The following is a 19,978-nucleotide window of genomic DNA, read 5'->3' as shown; positions in this document are numbered from 1 at the left end:
TGGGAGAACTTGAAAAATAGCAGGGTGTTCAAATACTTATTTTCCTCACTGTATGTATGTGTATATATATATATATATATATATATATATATATATATATATATATATATATATATATATATATATATATATATATCTTGAAGCTGCACTTTTATATGGCTCTTTGTAGCTTTGCTTATTTAAAGCTAATGTACTTGCACTTACTACTTGTTGTCTGGAGTTTGAACCTTCAGGGCTGAAAGCACGTAACTGTAAGTCGCTTTGGATAAAAAGCGTCAGCTAAATGACATTTAATGTAATATAACAAGGCTTGGTACTTGCAATTCTCTTCTTATATATGCTTCCTCTGGGCAATATTATTAGGAAATACGCCATAAAAATTCACGGTTATACGGATGATACCCAATTATATATATATATATCGATCAAGCCAATAGAAACTAATCAGTTAGTTAAAGCTCTGAGCCATCTTGGCTATGCCATTGGTCTTTGGTCTTTTCAGCTTTTGAGAGCATGTAGACTTTTAATATGAATCCTACACACTGTGGTATAAGTGAGACCCAGATCCCTGGGCGTCTATGTAACTATCACAACTCCTGTAAAAGCTGCTCTCACATGTCCAGGTGCCGCTTAGCCTCCTCAATGTCCTTCTTGAGTTCTGGTGTGATGTTGAAGTGTAGTCTCTGGGGTACGGGCAACGGCTCCAAGGGAGACTGCATCACCTGTAGCTTTTTCCTGTTTTCACACAAAAAATAAAATAAATGATACATAGGATAGAAGAGAAGGGAATTAAATGAACAACCAAAGTCACATAAAAATACATTGATATACTACCCAAGCACATCTGACAGCTGACACACCAGGAGCAAACAAAATATCTGAAAAGATTCTGTCTTAAACATACAATATGTAACTTTCTGCCAGTAGGGGTCTCTCAACCAAAACAATGGATTGTAAACACGGACTTTTGATGACGTTGGGAAGTTGCGTGGAATTATGGGAGTTGTAATTTTTATTGTTAAACACATCGCTGATTAGAATGCATCTGTTCACGTTGATGATGGCTGCTGTTGTGTCTCGGATGCCTGGCTCTGATATGGCCTGTTTTCCGACGCTTCATTAAACTGCTGTTAGCGTTAACTGTGGGTTAGACCAGTGCTGCTTTTATCCGTGGTCAAAACAATCATACTACTAATAACTTTATGAGCGTGTTGAATGAAGTTGTAACCCTATAATGTTACCCACCAAGCATTAGCATTAATGTTAGCTAGGCTACTTGTCAGCCAGCACATTGTAGTAACGTTAAGCTGGATCGATATTAATATGTATCAATAAATAAGATCTCTATTACTCTGTTGCAAAGTGGCATGTAATTAATCACAAAATGATGCCTTGTGGCAGAAAAAGCAGTATTATGGTAAGAAGTATTTTTTACTGTGACATTGTATGATTTACAATTACTCCTGACCATATCATCTGGGTGCTGTGTTTTGATGGAAGTTACGAGTAAGTAGACGGTCAAAGGTTATATGACATTTTAATGCAGAAATGTTACATATTGTACCTTTAATTAGCCGATACTGACTCATAAAAAAAATACCTGGATCTAAGATCCTACAGATCTGTTTGGGACAATGTTGATTTAAATGTCTGATTTGAGGAAGCGGATAAAGTAAGGCTTAGACGAAGAAAGCCCAAAAAAACAAAGAACTAAACACACAAGAGAAAAAGGCTGAATACTTACTGGAACAGACAAGACAACATAGAACAAAGGGGAAGACAGAGCTATAAAAGGGAGGCTGAGTAATGAGGTTACCCTGAAGTTACTCTGTTGACTCTTCCTGCCTTATCCAAAACTTTGAAGCAAATCGTCTTTGACTGCAGTAATTGCAATCTTTAGGAGGAGGGTTGCACTCAACAACTCAAAAAATCCCTTTATTGTCTTCTGTAAAAAAGGGTGAGCTTGGTGGACACTCACACTCAAGGAAATGCATTCAGCATGTTTGTTAGACCCATAGACTGTAAAAAATAGTGGACGTAGCATCAGTGACATCATCCATTGGTTTATAGACTGTGCTTTTGAAGCCTGGAGTTTGGCAATGGGACGTCGCCTATGAAGGTAAATATGGTGCAAAACGGGAGAGCTTGAAGAATACGATGTGAGAACTTGCAGAACAAAAAATCTGAACTTGTATGTTAAAATTTGCACTTGTAAAAATTGAATTTGCACTTGTAAAAATAAAATTTACACTTGTAAAAAATATTCACACACATGTGATCTGAATTTGAAGTCATACAAAGAAAAAAAAACATGAGAGCTTGTAAAAAAAATCTGAACTTGTAAATTGAAATTTGCACTTGTAGAAAATGTTCACACAACTGTATTCTGAATGTGAAGTTACAGAAAAAATATTCACAAGTGTGTAGATTGATATTTACATGAACACAATGACAGCTGCAAACTTATAATGCAAAATTTACTCGTATACTTTTTTTTTTTACTCTGGTTCATTTTCCATCACAACCACAACTCAGTGATTACAACCTCTCGAATCTGTCACTGCAACTTCACATATGTGCTCTCTCACATCACAAAGTGGCGAATCTGCGCACCTTCTTGACGATACATTTGGTGCAAAACTAATTTGTACCTGTGGACTTAGGCTGTGGAGCTCTGAGCTAACAGAACGGGAAAAGCAGGGTTTCTATCGCCAGATGAGGGACAACTCTGTCCCGCTTATTTATGTAGCATGGAAACTTGGTGGAATAGCATGCTAGCGTTAGCTAGCTAACTAGCAGCCAGCCCGCTTCTAAATAAATACCTTTTAATTGTCTAAACATTTTTAACAGTCAAACTAAAACACTGGCGGTGAGCTCCACGGCCTGCAGCCGCAGACGGACCGTCATCAGTGTGGATCGACCAGCGTAGTAACACTGCTTTTGCCAGAAAGCTTTGCTGCCGACCTCGACCTGCAGTCGGAGCTCCAGCGGGACACAGAGAGCCCCACATCCAGTAGCAGCGGCCCATCCCCCGGCCATGACCAGAGCTTGCTTTGCTGATGTTGTGCATCCCTGCTAAGAATTGTACCCGCTTGGGCAGAAAATCATTTCTGCAGAATTCATTGCTGCCGAAAATTGCATCTAGGTAGCAAGGAAATGCTACTACAGAGTCTGATAAAACATTGATGTCTCTAAGTCTTCTAAAATTCTAATCATTAATGATGAACATGACAAAGAGATTTACTATTGCCTAGTTTTTAAACAGTACTTTGCCTTATAAAATCATCATTTTCCCTAGTGGATGCAATTCTCGGCAGGGATGCGGAACTTGGCACCTGTTACCCACTGATGACGGTCCGTCTGCGGCTGCAGGCCGTGGAGCTCACCGCCAGTGTTTTAGTTTGACTGTTAAAAATGTTTAGACAATTAAAAGGTATTTATTTAGAAGCGGGCTGGCTGCTAGTTAGCTAGCTAACGCTAGAATGCTATTCCACCAAGTTTCCATGCTACATAAATAAGCGGGACAGAGTTGTCCCTCATCTGGCGATAGAAACCCTGCTTTTCCCGTTCTGTTAGCTCAGAGCTCCACAGCCTAAGTCCACAGGTACAAATTAGTTTTGCACCAAATGTATCGTCAAGAGTGTTGTGAAAGTCGAGGTGCGCAGATTCGCCACTTTGTGATGCGAGAGAGCACATATGTGAAGTTGCAGTGACAGATTCGAGAGGTTGTAATCACTGAGTTGTGGTTGTGATGGAAAATGAACCAGAGTAAAAAAAAAAAGTATACGAGTAAATGTTGCATTATAAGTTTGCAGCTGTCATTGTGTTCATGTAAATATCAATCTACACACTTGTGAATCTTTTTTCTGTAACTTCACATTCAGAATACAGGTGTGTGAACATTTTCTACAAGTGCAAATTTCAATTTACAAGTTCAGATTTTTTTTACAAGCTCTCATGTTTTTTTTCTTTGTATGACTTCAAATTCAGATCACATGTGTGTGAATATTTTTTACAAGTGCAAATTTTAACATACAAGTTCAGATTTTTTGTTCTGCAAGTTCTCACATCGTATTCTACAAGCTCTCCCGTTTTGCACCATATTTACCTTCATAGTCGCCATCTAGTTTTTTTTAAATCTGGACGTAATGATTTTGGATGAGAGGGTGAAACTAGGAAGGATGACGTGGCAAAGGCAGTGTTGTTTATGGTTGCAATGGCGCTAGGTTAAGCTAAATGCTAAAGAGAGAAATTTATCGATTTTTAACCCTTCTAAAGCGAGTCATCCAGTGGAGATTTAATGGTGGGTAAACATGGACTTCCAGGTACTAGTGCCATTCATCTGCATGTAGTACACAAAATCGACAAACTTTCCCATAACTTACTAACTAATGCTAGCGCTAGCTAGCTCGGTTGGCTGAACGCTAATCAAGACATTTTAGGTGACCAAAATTTTCCAATTAACAGTAAACAGTAAACAGTGAAAGGGTCAAATTTTAAGATGAAAACATGGAAAACACCAAAAACAAGTTAATGTCTATTTTAATGTACACAGGGCCATGCTTAGCATTGTAAGACTCTGTCATGATTGCCATGTCGGCATGAAGCCACGGCTTAAATCACTCCCTGCTTTAGTGTTGATTTCAAAATAAATAGTATTATAATTTAAAAAATGATCATCATGCTGCATTGAAGAAGACTTGAAACTAGCGATTAAGGCCATAAACTACTTATGAAAATGTTTACCGAGGTAATAAATCAAGTGAGAAGGAGGGTCATTTTCTCATAAACTTCTATAGAAACTTATTACGGTGGAGTCGCCCCTTGCTGGAAATTATATAGAATGCAGTTTCAAGGCACTTTCACATTGACATGACTTTTCAGAGTAAAACTGAATATAAACAGAAACCTTGTTTAAAACATAACTCCACAGGGTACCTTTCAATAGCTCTTATTGTAGACGTGTGTGATTTAACAAAGATAGAAATCCTTCCACCTGTCCATGCCACAGGCTGGGATGATTAGGGATGTTATGATTTTAAAGTCTGTGTACTCTTTGCCTCATTGCTGAACTTTTTAATCATTAAAACAGTAAATCAAATGCCTACACCTATAGAAACCCATTTATTTTTGGTCAACTTACATGCCAGCTAACAATGTCTCGCACATGTTCATGACGACTACACCATCAGCATTAGAATTGATGGTGTTTATACCACATGTCCCGTCTTCTCCAATAATTATCTGAAACAAAAATATAAGAAACAATTAGCATTGCATCCTAACTTATCATAAGTCTGTATGTTCCTGTATGTGCGACTGTGTTGCTGAAGTTATTCTAATAAGTAAATGCTTAAGGGAAAAGTTTAATAATAATAATAATAATAATAATAATAATAATAATAATAATACATTTTATTTATATAGGGCTTTACATGGTACTCAAAGACAATCTACAGTAAAACCAGCACATATAATACATTAAAAACAGATATTTTATAAAACCAACACATAAAACAAGCATATTAAAAATTAACAATAAAACCAGGTGAGAAATGTAAGACTATTGTATGTGGAAGGCTAATCTGAAGAGGTGTGTTTTGATTAGTGTTTTGAATGTGTCCAGGTCAGGACAGTCACAGATTATTACATTACATTACATTACATGTCATTTAGCTGACGTTTTTATCCAAAGTGACTTACAATTGCTATATATCAGAGGTTGCACGCCTCTGGAGCAACTAGGGGTTAAGTGTCTTGCTCAGGGACACATTGGTTGATGTATCGCAGTGGGAATCGAACCCAGATCTCCCACACTGAGATACAGATACAGATGTGTACAGGTAGGGTGTTCCAGAGGGAGGGGGCCGCAATGGTGAAAGCTCTGTCACCCCAGGTACGGTGCTTGGTCCTGAGTGGTGGGGAGAGGAGGATTGCGTCAGAGGAGCGGAGGTTAAGGGGGGGATTGTGGTGGTGGAGCAGGTCTGTGAGGTAGGAAGGAGCCTGGTTATGGAGGGCTATGTGGGTAAATGTGTTGGGGAACAGGGAGCCAGTGGAGGTTCCGAAGGACGGGAGCGATGTGATCACGGAAACGGTTGTGTGTGAAGAGATGGGCAGCAGAGTTTTGGATGTATTGGAGTTTATTTAAGGCTTTTGCAGATGAACCATAGAGGATGCTGTTGTAGTAGTCAATTCTGGAAGTGATGAAGGCGTGAATCAAAGTTTCGGCAGGAGAGAAGGTGAGTAAAAGTAAAGGCAATTTTTTTGAGGTGAAAGAAGGCAGTTCTGGTTATTTAGTTGATGTGGTTTTCAAAAGTGAGGTTGCTGTCAAAGATGATTCCCAGGTTACGGATATGTGGGGATGGAGACAGGGTGGAGTTGTTTACAGGGAGACCGAAGTTATGGATTTAGGGCAGCGAGTGGCAGACCTCTGAAAACTGCATCAAGCTGTCATAACCGGTAGTAAATGCATTTTCAGACTGAGAAGAAAGAGAGAGTTAAAACAACTTTGACAACGAGTATTTAACAATGAAAGGTTTCTTCTGGCCGTCACTGGCAGTGTTGCCAACTTAGGGACTTTGTCGCTAGATCTAGCGACTTGTCAGACCCCCTTATTGACTATTTTTCACAAAAGCAACTAGCGACAAATCTGGCGACTTTCTGTAGAAGCACGCAAGGTCTTTCTCTCTTGTGGTTGCTAAAACACTCACCTCTCTCTTCTGTTCTTTGACTGAGAAGTCTCCCCCCCACCCCCCCAGTGAAGCACTGCGCAGTAGGGGTGTGCCAAAAAAATCGATTCACAGAAGAATCTAGATTCTCATTTGCAACGATTCAGAATCGATCTGAAATGTCCAAGAATCGATTTAATAAATAAATAAAATCAGCTGGTTGTTCGCCTCCATTTTTGTAACTAGCCTATCCGGGACGTCCGGACGTCACCACGCAGCCAGTTTTTGAACGTGAGCGGTAAATCACTAGAACAAAGAGGAAGCAAATATGGATGAGAGGGAGATCCAACCAGCCCCGTCTTCACTTAAAGCTAAAGTTTGGCGTAATTTCGGTTTTTACCGAATGCCTGGAAGCACTGCGCTGGACATGACACACACAGTGTGCAAGCTTTGCAAAACGAAGACCAAGTACTTCGGCAGCACAACAAATGCGCGGGCTCATATTAATAGGCATCACCCGGAGCTCAGCGACACAGAGCAGCCGCCAGCTGCAGACCAACGCACACTGCAGTGCTTCACGAAACTTCCTGCCAACTCCGAGAGGGCAAATAAAATAACTCGGTCTATCGCCTGCTTCATCGCCAAAGACCTAAGGCCTTACAGTGTGGTGGAGAACGAGGGGTTCGTCTGCATGTTACAGACAGCAGAGCCGAGGTACACCATACCGTCCCGCAAGTTTTTCACTGAGACAGCTGTGCCACAGCTTTACAATGAGACTAAAAGAAAGGTCGCCAGTGCCCTAACCGAAACGACCAGAGTGGCACTAACATGTGATGCATGGACATCAAGAGCAACCAAGTCTTTTGTGACATTCACCGCTCACTACATAACTGATACGTGGGTGCTCGAATCCCGTGTTTTGCAAACTCGTGTGATGCACGAGAGCCATACAGATGTAAATGTCAATGCCATGTTTCACTCCGTTGCTAATGAATGGGAGCTGACGGTCTCGGATCTGGGGATTGTGACTGATAATGCTGCCAACATGCTCGCCGCTGCACAGATTGACAACTTGGCACACATTACATGTTTTGCCCATACTCTCAACCTGGCTGCACAACGAGCTCTGAAGCTCACCACGGTGTCACGACTGCTTGGGAGGATCAGGCGAATTACTGGTTTCTTCCACCGCAGCGCCATTGCAAATCATGAACTGCTGGAAAAGCAGAAACTTCTGCAGTTACCGGTGCACAAACTGAAAACGGATGTCGCTACACGCTGGAACAGCGCGCTGGACATGATAGAACGATTCCTAGAGCAGCAGCCTGCTATTTGTGCCGCGCTGCTCTCCCCCCAGGTGAGAAAATCTGGAAGTGACATCTGCACACTCAGCGACACCGACATCTCCACTGCTGAGGAAATAGCATTGGCGCTGAAACCAATGAAAGACGCAACCCACATAATGTCAGAGGATTCTACGCCTACACTCTCAGTTATTGCTCCTTTGCATGCTCAATTGCTGCACGACACGGAGGCAGCTGGCGTTGCTGCTGCTGACACACCAGTTATTCGGGAAATCAAACTGGCAATCCACGATGATCTGGCGAAAAAATACAGTTCTGCACGGGATAAGCGCATGCTGTACTCTGCTTCCTTTTTGGACCCCAGATTCAAGGCCCTGCCTTTCCTCACTGAGGAGGACCAGCTGGAAATCCATGCCAATGTAGTTGCAGAGGCTGCAGCACTTGAGGTAAATTATCTGTTCTTGAGTAATATATATTTTCTAAAATGTGTAAGACATTTATGCTTGCTGAAAATGGATGTAATATTTAAAAGGTGTTAACTGTAATCTTACACTGCAAAATAATAACTTAAAAAGGATTAAATTCATCACAATTATGTAAGTATCTGGAAATTTGCCGCAGGGCGAGGGCTTCGATAATAACCTCTCTCTTTTTTGACCATACATGTGTTTGCATCCCTGTAATTGATTATGACTGACATGATTGTTGAATTGTTTCTGTAGAGACAAGTGAACTCAGAAGAGGCTGAGGTTGAGTCTGAGACACCACAGCAAGAAGAAGGTCCTGCTCCAAAAAGAAGGCCCTCTGCACTGGTCACGCTATTGGGCAAGACATTTACTGAGGTCAGTGTTGTCCGTAGATCTGCCAGCTCCAGAGCTGAAGAAGAACTGAAGAAGTATCTTGAAGCCCCTCCCCTGTCTCTGGCAGAGAACCCGCTCAGCTGGTGGAGGACCCATCAGACAGCTTTTCCTCTCTTAGCTGGACTGGCTAAGCGATACTTGTGTATCCCTGGCACTAGCGTTGCAGCTGAGAGAGTTTTCTCCACCGCTGGAGATATAGTGACAGCACAGCGAAGCAGTCTCACTCCTGCACATGGTGATCAGCTTCTTTTCCTGCAAAAGAACCTGAATGTTGCATCTGCAAATGGACAGTAACCTTGGACACAGTTCATGTCCAGTTTTTTTCATGATTTGTTGAAAATCATATAATCAGTTGCACAGTTTACAGTTCTATTGTTGCAAGAGACACTGTCATGAACATTTCAGAGACAGGTAGCTTAGGGGTACTATTTTTCATTTTGAAAGAAGCACTTTATTTTCATAACTTGTTATTCTTTAAGTTACTGAGTCTGACTGAGAAATATAGATGTTTTTTTGTCTTCACCGGTTATGTTCTACATGATATTTGAGGTAAACTGCAACTTTCCTGGGAAATGCATCTATTTTCAACCATTTTGTATTATGAAGAAGCACTTTATTTTTGTTCCAACTTATTTTATAGCTAGCTACTAATGAGTAGCAATTGAGAACCAGACAATGTTTTTGATAAAAGGCACTTCCCTGAGAATTGAACTTAATAAATGTGAAAGACACTTTAATGTCTCCGTTTGTCATTCTGTATAGCAAAGCAGATGAGAGTAGATCATGATCAGAAACCCGATTAGAAATCATTATGGATAGAATCGAATCGTTTTGAATCGAAAATCTTTTTGAATCGAAAATCGATTTTGAATCGAATCGTGGCCTCAAGAATCGGAATCGAATTGAATCGTGAGATGGTAAAAGATTCCCACCCCTACTGCGCAGGCAGTTGGAAGGGGAGGGGGGGGCAGGGTGTGGGGGCCGGGCTGGGCCACATGTACTTAAGTAATAATTATAATTTAATATAAATTCCTGTAATGAGTTTGTTGTTTATTTGGCTAAAGTTTTATAGTTCTTTCTATCTCCCTTGCTCTTAATCTCTGCCTTTCTGCACCTTACACAACCACTAAGCTTTATGCAAATTATTGCATAATGACGTCACCCATATGCAAATGAACGTATAACGTCTCATCTAGCTACTTTTAGCAACTTTTGGAGCTAGTGCTCTCTGTCCCCATTACTCGTGCCAGAAAAAAAACATCAGTGTTTGGTTTAAAAATGTCAGAAGTGTTATATCACCTGCAGCCCCTTGTCAAACCAGCGGTTTCCGCTGTTCCACTGACTGCCTCCTCCATGCAGCACTTGTTCAGTGGCATTGTTGTCAAACGTCTCATCCGGGGGCATCGCTCCATCCAAACACACTGTGAAGATGCTGTTTTGGATAGCCAACACTGACTCTTTGTTGGTCTTATCTAATAATAATACAAATAATAACTTATAACACTTATATAGCACCTGTAAAAACAGAGTTTACAAAGCAAGGTAAAAGCAGGATATCCAGGTCAACATAACAACAGAGAGCTAAACAGTGGGGCAAATATTAGCAAGACAAAAATTGGGGTTAATACAGACAACAAGACAAAAGAGTAATCAAGAGAAGACAAAGCAGAAAACAAATAAAAAACTCCAGGAGGACTTCCGGTGGCGCAATGTTGAAGGAGGCAGGAGGCAAAGTTGAGAAGTTAATAAAAATAAATGGATAAAAAAGGGAGGCACGCTAAGAAGGAAAGTGCAAATAACGCGCACACCGACAAGACAAAGGGAATTACGCCAGGGATGGCGGTGGTGAGGAGGAATCTGTAATATTAACGGACATACGTAGGCTACGACAAGAACACCCAGACAACAAAGGGGCCCTGGCAAGCCTGGAGGCAAATGTGATGGAACTTGTGGAAAACAGGCTGGAAGATACGGAGGCTAAGACATCGTGGTTGGAAAGAACAGTTGCCCTTCTACTATACGGAGAGACAAAGATGTCCATGAAGTGTGATGACTTGGAGGCAAGGTCAAGGCGTAATAACCTTAGGATACATAGAATTCCGTAGGGAGAAAAATGACACTATAGGATTAGTGACCGACTTAATTCGTAATGCAGTGCGCGGGAAGTTTACCATTCCAGCAAGATCACTTTCTTTTACCGTGGATAAGTTGATTTCACATGTTCTCATTAATAACAGCAGAGTTCTTCTCACCCTTGATGAGGTCGATGTAGGTTTTGCTCCAGATGTCACGATGTTCTGTGGTGAGGATGCCGACACGCTCCACGTTGTTCTGTAGTGAGGAGTTGCAGATCCTCTCCAGCTGAACACAGAGCTGATCAACTGTAAGTGGAGTCCCATCACTGTTGTACACGTCCAGCACAAAGAACTTAATCCAAGGGGAGAAATAAACATGAAACAGTATTTATTTGTATGTAGTTACTTTCATGTACTCATTTTTAATGATTTCACAAAATAATAATAATTAAAGCTCAAGCAGCATTGGATGGGGCCCTCGCGCCTCTGCGGGCGTCGGGTTACTGGCGGACGCCGCTCCTTGCGAACGTGCATTTGTGTGTGACTCAGACACTGCAAATCATCACCAATGAAAAGGGAACTCCCTGCTGACACAAGACTCTATGTCATACAGTTCATTAGCTGTGAAAGGGGGCGTGGCCAAAGCACAGGGGTCGGGGCAAACCTTTATCAATAAAAAAGGAAATCTCTGCTGAGTTAATTGATACCTCACATAAGACTCTACCTTAAATGGGTCATAAGTTATGAAAAATGGTGTGGCTACAGCATAGGGGGCAGGTCAAACATCACCAATCAAAAAGGAACTCTCTGCTGAGTTCAATGACACCTCACACAAGACTACCTTAAAAGGTTCAAATGTTATGAAAGGGGGCGTGGCCTGAGTAAGTGGGCGTGATTAAAGTCAATTTTGGCCTATAAATATCCTCAGGCCTGGACCCTTCTCAATTGTGAGAAATTTCAGCCAAATTGGACAATGTACACTCAAGATACAACAACTTCTTTGTTGATTGATAAATGCTCAAAATGCCTGCCACAGCCACACTGTTTGACGAAAAGTTTTTCTTTGAATAACTTTTCATCTTTAAGGTGTTGAGATGGTACAGACCAAATTTGAAGTCCATCGAATGAAATCTCTAGGAGGAGTTCGTTAAAGTATAGCACCTTGACTTTTAGGCCTGTAGATGTCGTCAGGTTTGGACTCTTATAACACCCACCACTGCAAACTATACGCTTTAATTGGCTGGCCCTCGTTACACATTCAACGCCTAACCCACTGGTACCAACTCATTTACAAGTCTGTGCTAGGCAAAGGCCCGCTGTACCTACGCTCACTGGTCACAATAGCTTTACCCACCCACAGCCTTCGCTCAAGCAGTTACATCTCCTTGGTCGCTCCAAAAGCCCACACCTCCTTTGGCCGCCACTCCTTCCAGTTCTCAGCTGCAATTGACTGGAATGAACTACAAAAAACCCTGAAACTCAAAACCCTTATCCCACTAATTGCCTTCAAAGCACGTCTGTCCGTGCTCCTATCCGATCACTGTATGTGCTAACTGTTTCCTGTCTTTTACCCACTGTTTTTGCACACCCTTACCCCATTATCTTGTCATGGCCCATTGCATTGTTGCACAGATGCACATCCACACCTGCATTGCTATCATATTTGTTTACGCTATTTTGCACTTTTCATCTGCCCTTTTATGCTCAACCATTATTTTCTTCCCACCTTTGTTGCCACACAATTTTTTTGCCAATCTACTGATCTACTTTGCTATCTAGTCCACAATCTACACTAACTGTATATAGACTATATCAACTCTTTACTTCATTTCAGCATTTATATAGTCTGTCTGTTCTTGTATACTGTTTTATTACTTATCCTCATCACTACATAGACCACACTTTGCACTAACAGTATTGTCTCTTCTCTACATTCAGCATTCATATTACTGCTTATTGTGTTACTACTGATCTACCTCACTTAACAGACCGCAACTTGCACTAACTGTACTTTGACTCTCCACTACACCTCAGCATTTATCTAGACTGTCTATTCATATACATTGTGTTACAAACCTCACTAACTAGACCACTAGACTAACTGTTTGACTATTTACACCATTGTCTCTTTACACCATCTCAGCATTGATATAGACTCTCTGTTCGTGTATATTGCACATCCATCAACTTACTTACACCTCACTACTTGCCGGCATTTGCAATGCCCACTTATTCTGCACTTTATGTAGCATTTTGTATTCTGTATTCTTGTACTGTATTGAATGTGAAACTATTTGTTGTCTTGCACGCCTACGCTTTTCTTGGCCAGGTCGCCGTTGCAAATGAGAACCTGTTCTCAACGGCCTACATGGTTAAATAAAGGTTAAATAAAAAAATTGAAAAAAAATGAATCCTGAAAAGTTTCGAGCCAATTGGTCACACTCAAGTTACACCCACTTCCTGTTTTGATGGCCCCCTACAGGAAGTTGGTCCTCTATAACTTGCACATTTTTTGCGCTATTACAATTATATTAATAACTTTTAATCTTTAAGGTCTTAAGATGGCACAGACCAAATTTGAAGTCGATCGGATGAAATCTCTAGGAGGAGTTTGTCAAAGTACGACATGTGGAAATGGCCAAAATCGCACTAATTTCGAACTTTCAATTAAAAATGGTGGACTTCCTGTTGGGTTTAGGGTATGGCTCCAATGAGCTTTTTTGGACGTCTTGACATGCTACATATGTGTACCACATTTCGTTAGTCAACGTTAAACATACAGCAGGGGCTCATTTCTTTAAATTTTGTAGGGGGCGCTAGCCATTTTTTTGCGCCCATTCCCGAAACCCTTAAAATACGTACATTTTCACCAGGCTTGATGCGACCGCCAATTTTGGTGAGTTTTGAGTATGTTAAGCCCCTCAAAAAGGCGATTAATTTGCCGGAAGAAAGAAAGGAAAGGAAAGGAAGAATTCCTTCAGTTTCAATAGGGCCTTCGCCGCTGTCGGCACTCGGGCCCTAATAATTCCTTCAGTTTCAATAGGGCCTTTGCCGCTGTCGGCGCTCAGGCCCTAATAACAAGAAACAACAATTTGGCAACAATCAGACTACTTCTTATACTTTGCTGTGTCCAGGAGTAAGTTGCTTTATTAATGATTATCCACTTTTAGTTAAAGAAAGCTTGTCTTAGTAAGCCTTGTGAGTTTGACTTAGACCCATGATGTGATGTTTTTCCCCTGACAGTTGTGTGCTAAAGGTAATGGTTAATGGCGAGGCCAGAACCCCTGCCCCACTTATACCATGGTCACTTTCTAAATAACAAATTGCTAAGACCATTAATATATATTTTGATGCATATTATAATCAAAATCTAAAGTTTCTTTAAACAATAACTCTTCCAGCAAACATGCAACGTTTGATAGACGTTCAGATCTGTATGATGTCCATCAGTTCAGACCCACTTTTGTACGTCTGTGGACGTTCATAACCTAAGAATCGTCACGTCACACTGTAACTTCACGGGTCAAAAATGAATACCAGGAGAAAACATTGTGCCATGAATGAACAAGCTATGGAAGTCCACAAATCAGCAACATTCACCATGGATTTACTGTAGTAACACTAACCAGAACTATGGTATTGTTGCATAAATAGTCAAACGCTTACAAATGCTACACATATTTTTCCAGCACTTCAAAACTCTATTACCATATTTAAATGTTATTTTTAATGTGATGACCAAAACATTATTTGTTCATCCTTCAAAGATTGTCTCCATTTATAAAAAGTAGAAGTTTCAAGATGTAGGAAAACTTATTTAAAAATAAAAAACACTAAATTATAATTCTGAACCAAAATGTGGTGGGCAATACATTTATTGTGGGTTAGAAAAGGGGATTTGTCATTTACTAAGTCAGGCAATGTCTTTCAGACATGATCATGACTCAATAAACCTCAGCATGAATATTGATGGTGTCCCACTCTTCAAAAGCAGCAGTCCAGTTCTGGCCAATACTGGCGAAGTTTCACAACCTTAAGTCATTTGTGGTAGCTCTCTTTTGTGGGGACAAGAAACCGTATCCTCTTGAAGAATATCTTGATGACTATTTGATGGAGTGTAAACATCTCACAGACAATGGGATGATTCATGAAGAGAAGACCTACACTGTTCATATTCAAGCATTGATCTGTGACGCACCAGCAAGAGCTTATCTGAAGCGCATTAAGAATCATAACGCCTATCACAGTTGTGAGAGGTGCATCACCAAAGGTGCTTTCGTCCAAAAAAAGAGTGGTATTCAATGAACAGGGATGCACCTTGCAAACAGATGAAGCTTTCAGTGCAGTAGAGTACAAGAACCATCAAACTGGTGCTAGCCCATTCATTGCTGCAGGAATGTCTTGTGTTAGCTCATTTGTGTTAGACTATATGCATATGGTCAACTTGGGAGTAGTTCGACGGATGCTAATATTCTTGACTCGGGGCCCAACACTTTACCGTTTATCTGTAAGGCAAAAGGAAGAAATATCGCAAAAGCTAAAACGGACTAAGAGGAAAAATGCCTAGTGAATTTGCTCGACAGCCCCGCGGTCTAGAAGAGCTGGACAGGTGGAAGGCCACAGAATTTTGGCAGTTTTTGTTGTATACAGGACCAGTTGTACTGAAGAATGTCTTATCTTCTGAAAGATACTACCATTTCCTGTCCTTGACAGTAGCCATATCAATTATGTTGAAGTCAGATGAGAGCACTCGCAATGCATACCTTCAATATGCCCATGAACTTATCTCACACTTTGTCATCCGCTGTGCTGACCTGTACGGAAAGTATTTTTCAGTGTACAATGTACATGGACTGATTCACCTTCATGAGGATGTCCGCCACTTCAATTGCTCATTGAACGATATTTCCAGTTTTCCTTTTGAAAACCATCTCCAACAAATCAAGAAACATGTATGGAGTGGGAAAAATCCCCTAGCACAGGTGACCAGGTGATTATCAGAGATTGAATATGCAAACGGCAACAAGAGCAAAACACAGCCTGAAGCACGACCCCAAATGTTTGTTTCTACAAAGGAAAAGGACAGTTGTTTTCTCTTGCGAGATGAAAGATTTGCTTTTATCAGAGAAAGAGGAGGAGACGGGATTATGTTATGTTATGTCCTGCACCAGCATTACACATCAGCGAAAAGCCATGCAGCTCAAAACTGCTAAATATAGTGTACACAACAAATCGACAAGACAGGATGAAAAGACAACTGCTTGAAACTGATCTGTTCCGCAAGGTGGCCTGCTTCCCTCATGAAAATGGTGGTTCCGTCCTCATACCTCTCCTCCATGGTATAGAACACAGAATTTGAAGGTTGGCAGTTTTATCTTTATTAACCTCTATGTAGATGTACCATTCACTATTTTGTCATAACTGACGGTGTGGGGCGGGCCAGCGCAGGGGGTGTTGGGTTGAATGCTCAGTTCAGTACATTTTTTATTTTATTACACAATTACTTGTCTGATTAATTTCAGGTGGTAAATTAACTCAATGTTTTGTTTTTCAGACTCTGGACATTCAAATGTAAACCAAGCCAGCCAGTTGAGGGGTGCTGGGCCCAGTCACCAGTCCAGCCACAGTGATGGGTCCCAGCACAGCAACCGGTACCGACACAGAGAGCGGTCCAGGCACAGCGACGGGTCCAGGCACAGTGACAGGTCCCAGCAAAGCAAACGGTACCAACACAGAAAGCGGTCCAGGCACAGCGACGGGTCCAGGCACAGTGACAGGTCCCAGCAAAGCAAACGGTACCGACGCAGGAAGCAGTCCAGGCACAGCGATTTGTCTAAAGACGGTATTCCTCCGTATGCAATACACAGTGGCAAGAGTGTAAATGTTCTAAAGTAGCGGCCATCTTATAGTGCATATTTTGAACAACTGGTTTTGTGTTTAACATTCTGAGCATGATAGACCACTCAATATATTCTCTATCAAGTATCATCATGGCCAAGAGTAGATAGATCTCTTTGCATTGACTGCTGAACTTAATGACTCATATGGGCACACAACTTGCTACAAGAGCTATATCCACTATTATGAGCAACAAAGTAATATTTGACAAATTTTGTCTTTCAGATTATGGAAGTGTTCAAATGCCAATCTCAAGATACTCTGGGAGGTCTTTCTCAGAGCAGAGTAACAGGTCCTCTGCACATGAATCCAGTACAAGGCCTCATAGGGAAACAGACTTAAGATTTCCAATGGCCATGGCAAGTAAGTACTAAAGTGTTGGAGCTGGTAAAAAAAAAATAAAAAAATAAAATAAAACACTAAAAATGAATTGAACAGGACATGGTTTAACTTTGTACATCTGTTTAAGGATAACAGTAGTATAATTTTCCTATTGGCTCCTTGCCAGCAGTTTAGACTGACATAGCAACTTTTACATATGTGGTCCTTTTTGTTTTCAGAGTTTCAGAAAAAAGTCTTAACTAAATTGGTGCATATCCACATGGAGGTCAGAAGGCTGGGAAAAAGCGAGCCTCTCCTGTCATCCGCCCATATAGAGCTACTGGAGACAATGGAGGAGTTTGAGAGAGGAGGAACTCCTCAAGGACAAGCAAGCCTTTGAGTCCCTGGTATGATTTGCAAGACACAATGTGTAAGTGATGTCATTTTATGCTCCGTTTTATTTATTACTATTATTCTGTGGTATATCAGTGAAACTTGTTGTAGGCTATTGTTTTTCTAACATGACAGAAATAATACCCCCTCTTTTTAAAGGTGTTGCAACTTGCAAGAATTGGAGGGAAAGATGTAAGGGATTGTGTCCACAAAATTCTTGACCGGTATTTAACAGGACAGATAACAGGATCCCTACATGTAACATGCATAACACAAACACGATACATTTCTTGTCACAGTTTGCCAGTCAACAGAGGATGTGACATATCTAAACCAACTTATACTATACACTTTATTCACCAGGCCACTGTCTGAAACAAGTAAGCTGTGGAAAAACAGGAAGAGCTCCAGAACTGAATTGACTGCCATTTTTATATTTCATAAAAGGGCAAATTGATAAAAAATATAAAATCTAAGCGAGCCTCCACTGTCATGCGCCCATATAGAGCAGCTGGAGACGATGGAGAGAGATTATAAATGCAATTTAATTATCTGAAATGTAATCATGAGACCGCATAGAAACTTAACGTGGAAGGTAAAGAGGAGGGGGTTCTACAGGTGCAGGGAAAATCATTGTAGCTATCAAATGGTCACCTCTCAAAAGGTTTGTTTAATCGATTCCAGAAAACAACAGTGTCCCAAAACCACATCTCTTTAGTCCACTCTTGGCACTCTCACCCATGCTACAGTTCCTGTAGATTACCAAACGCATGTAAATTCTAAATGGTGAATTTGTTTCTTCAGGCTCTTTACCAACCGGCTGATGGCAAAATTCAATATGAAGGGGAAGGGGAAGAAGCAGAAACTGCCTCTGGAGACTACAGCCTTTATACTACAGCAATTAAAGGTACACATGCGAGTTTACAGAAACCATCTTCAGTCACGTGTATGGTGCCATATACCACACCAGTCACCATGTGCAGTATTATTGCCATTTAATTGATATTTGACAGGAGGAATAAGGAACTTCAAACCTGTGTTGTGTTCAGGGGGAAATAGGTGGACCCAAATGGCAAGAGGCAAGGCAAGCAGGCAGGCAGGCAGGGGAAGGATTGAGCTCGAGAGTTTATTTAAACACAAAAATGCAGGAGATCCAAAAAAATGAGGCAGACAAAAACAACAAAAGGAATCCAAAGAAAGCAGGCAAAAACTAAAGTCCAAAAATAATGAAAACACGAGGAACAAACTAACAGCAAACTAATGGGAACAAAGTGAGAACAAAGGGAAGAATCCAAACCTGGTAAACTAGATGCAAACACACTGGGAACAGACACAAACTGACTGGAAAGAACACAAACACCAACAATGATCTGACACAGGACAAGGGGAACACAAAGACTAAATACACAGGGTAACGAGGTAACACAAGACAGGTGACACAAGGGCTGGGAAACAGGTGAAACACATTAGGGCTGGGCAGTACAATCAAAAAAGGCGGGAAAACACAAGACAAAGTAAAACCAGACTAGACAAGACAGAAAACCAAACTATCAAAATAAAACAGGAAACTGAGCAAAATACAGAACAGAAACAGACTACCAAAATAAGATAAAACACACCAACCCATAACAACCTGGATGTTTTCACATATTGATATTTGTTTTGCTTTTGTTCAACTCTTGAGCTGCAGTCATGAAATGGGATAAAGAAGCTACATAGGCTACAATCAAGCATCACGCAGCAGAACATCTCAAACATGCGCCGGGGAGGAAGGGAGGTGGAGGGCATACAGGGGTGGAAAGTAACTAGGAATTTTGCATGAGTACTGTAAAGGCTGTTTTATGGTTCTGCGGAGGCTCCACGCAGAGCTTTCGCCATAGCCTACATAAGTGGCCTGATGTTTATACTTGTGCGTTGGTGTGCCTCAAGCCGGCATGTATGTGTGTGGGGAGTTGGTGATAGAGCGAGGGAGAAAGTGAGAGAGTGAATGCGATTAGCTTCGGAGCGAGTAGCAACTCTAGAGTCATAGTGAGAGACAGAAAGTGTCTCCCCTGCTTTCTGACCAATGTGGGAAATCTGTAGCAGGAAAAGTTAACCCTCTCCAGAACCAGGAAATGAGTCGGGGGAAATGCAACGCTACCAAGCCACGGCCGAGAGACGTGCGTCGGCGCGACGTCTAGTTCCATTTTTCGAGAGGTGCACGTCAGTGTGTTTATTTCTAGTTTAGGGAACTTATATCTCTCTCCCCCTTACCATCTTAGTCTGGAGTAATTTGTTTTTTGTTCACTTGGCAGTACACTGTAACCATTAGAATTGTTTTATTTATCAGCCTGTTAATATTTTGCTGAAAACCTCATTAAAGATGGAAAAGAATATTGTCATTTCAAACTATTTTTTATTTTTTTTTGTCCTTTTTAATAGATTAGATGTCACTTTTTTCCAATTGTAAATAAGGCTAG

At 41.1% G+C, this 19,978-nt stretch overlaps 1 protein-coding gene and 1 long non-coding RNA gene across 2 annotated transcripts in view; one reads left to right on the top strand and one right to left on the bottom strand.

Moving 5' to 3' along the window:
- LOC116057797 (carnitine O-acetyltransferase-like) overlaps positions 1-19,978 on the bottom strand; it is a 38,548-nt gene that overhangs the window by 10,740 nt on the left and 7,830 nt on the right. Inside the window, exons 6-9 of the mRNA XM_035998813.1 lie at positions 11,085-11,259; positions 10,132-10,304; positions 5,144-5,244; positions 616-735 (exon numbers count right to left, since the gene is read on the bottom strand). Coding sequence (XP_035854706.1) covers positions 616-735; positions 5,144-5,244; positions 10,132-10,304; positions 11,085-11,259 — 569 coding nt within the window. The remainder of the gene's footprint in view (positions 1-615; positions 736-5,143; positions 5,245-10,131; positions 10,305-11,084; positions 11,260-19,978) is intronic.
- On the top strand, positions 16,448-18,402 carry LOC116057814. Its single transcript, XR_004106890.1, has 5 exons — positions 16,448-16,749; positions 17,031-17,168; positions 17,366-17,533; positions 17,679-17,743; positions 18,324-18,402. It is a non-coding gene; the product is annotated as an uncharacterized LOC116057814 (long non-coding RNA).

Source organism: Sander lucioperca, chromosome 24, assembly GCF_008315115.2.
Source record: "Sander lucioperca isolate FBNREF2018 chromosome 24, SLUC_FBN_1.2, whole genome shotgun sequence".
NCBI classification, from domain to species: Eukaryota; Metazoa; Chordata; class Actinopteri; order Perciformes; family Percidae; genus Sander; species Sander lucioperca.
Note: the sequence above shows the minus strand (reverse complement) of the source record. Positions and strands in the feature narration are given on the sequence as shown.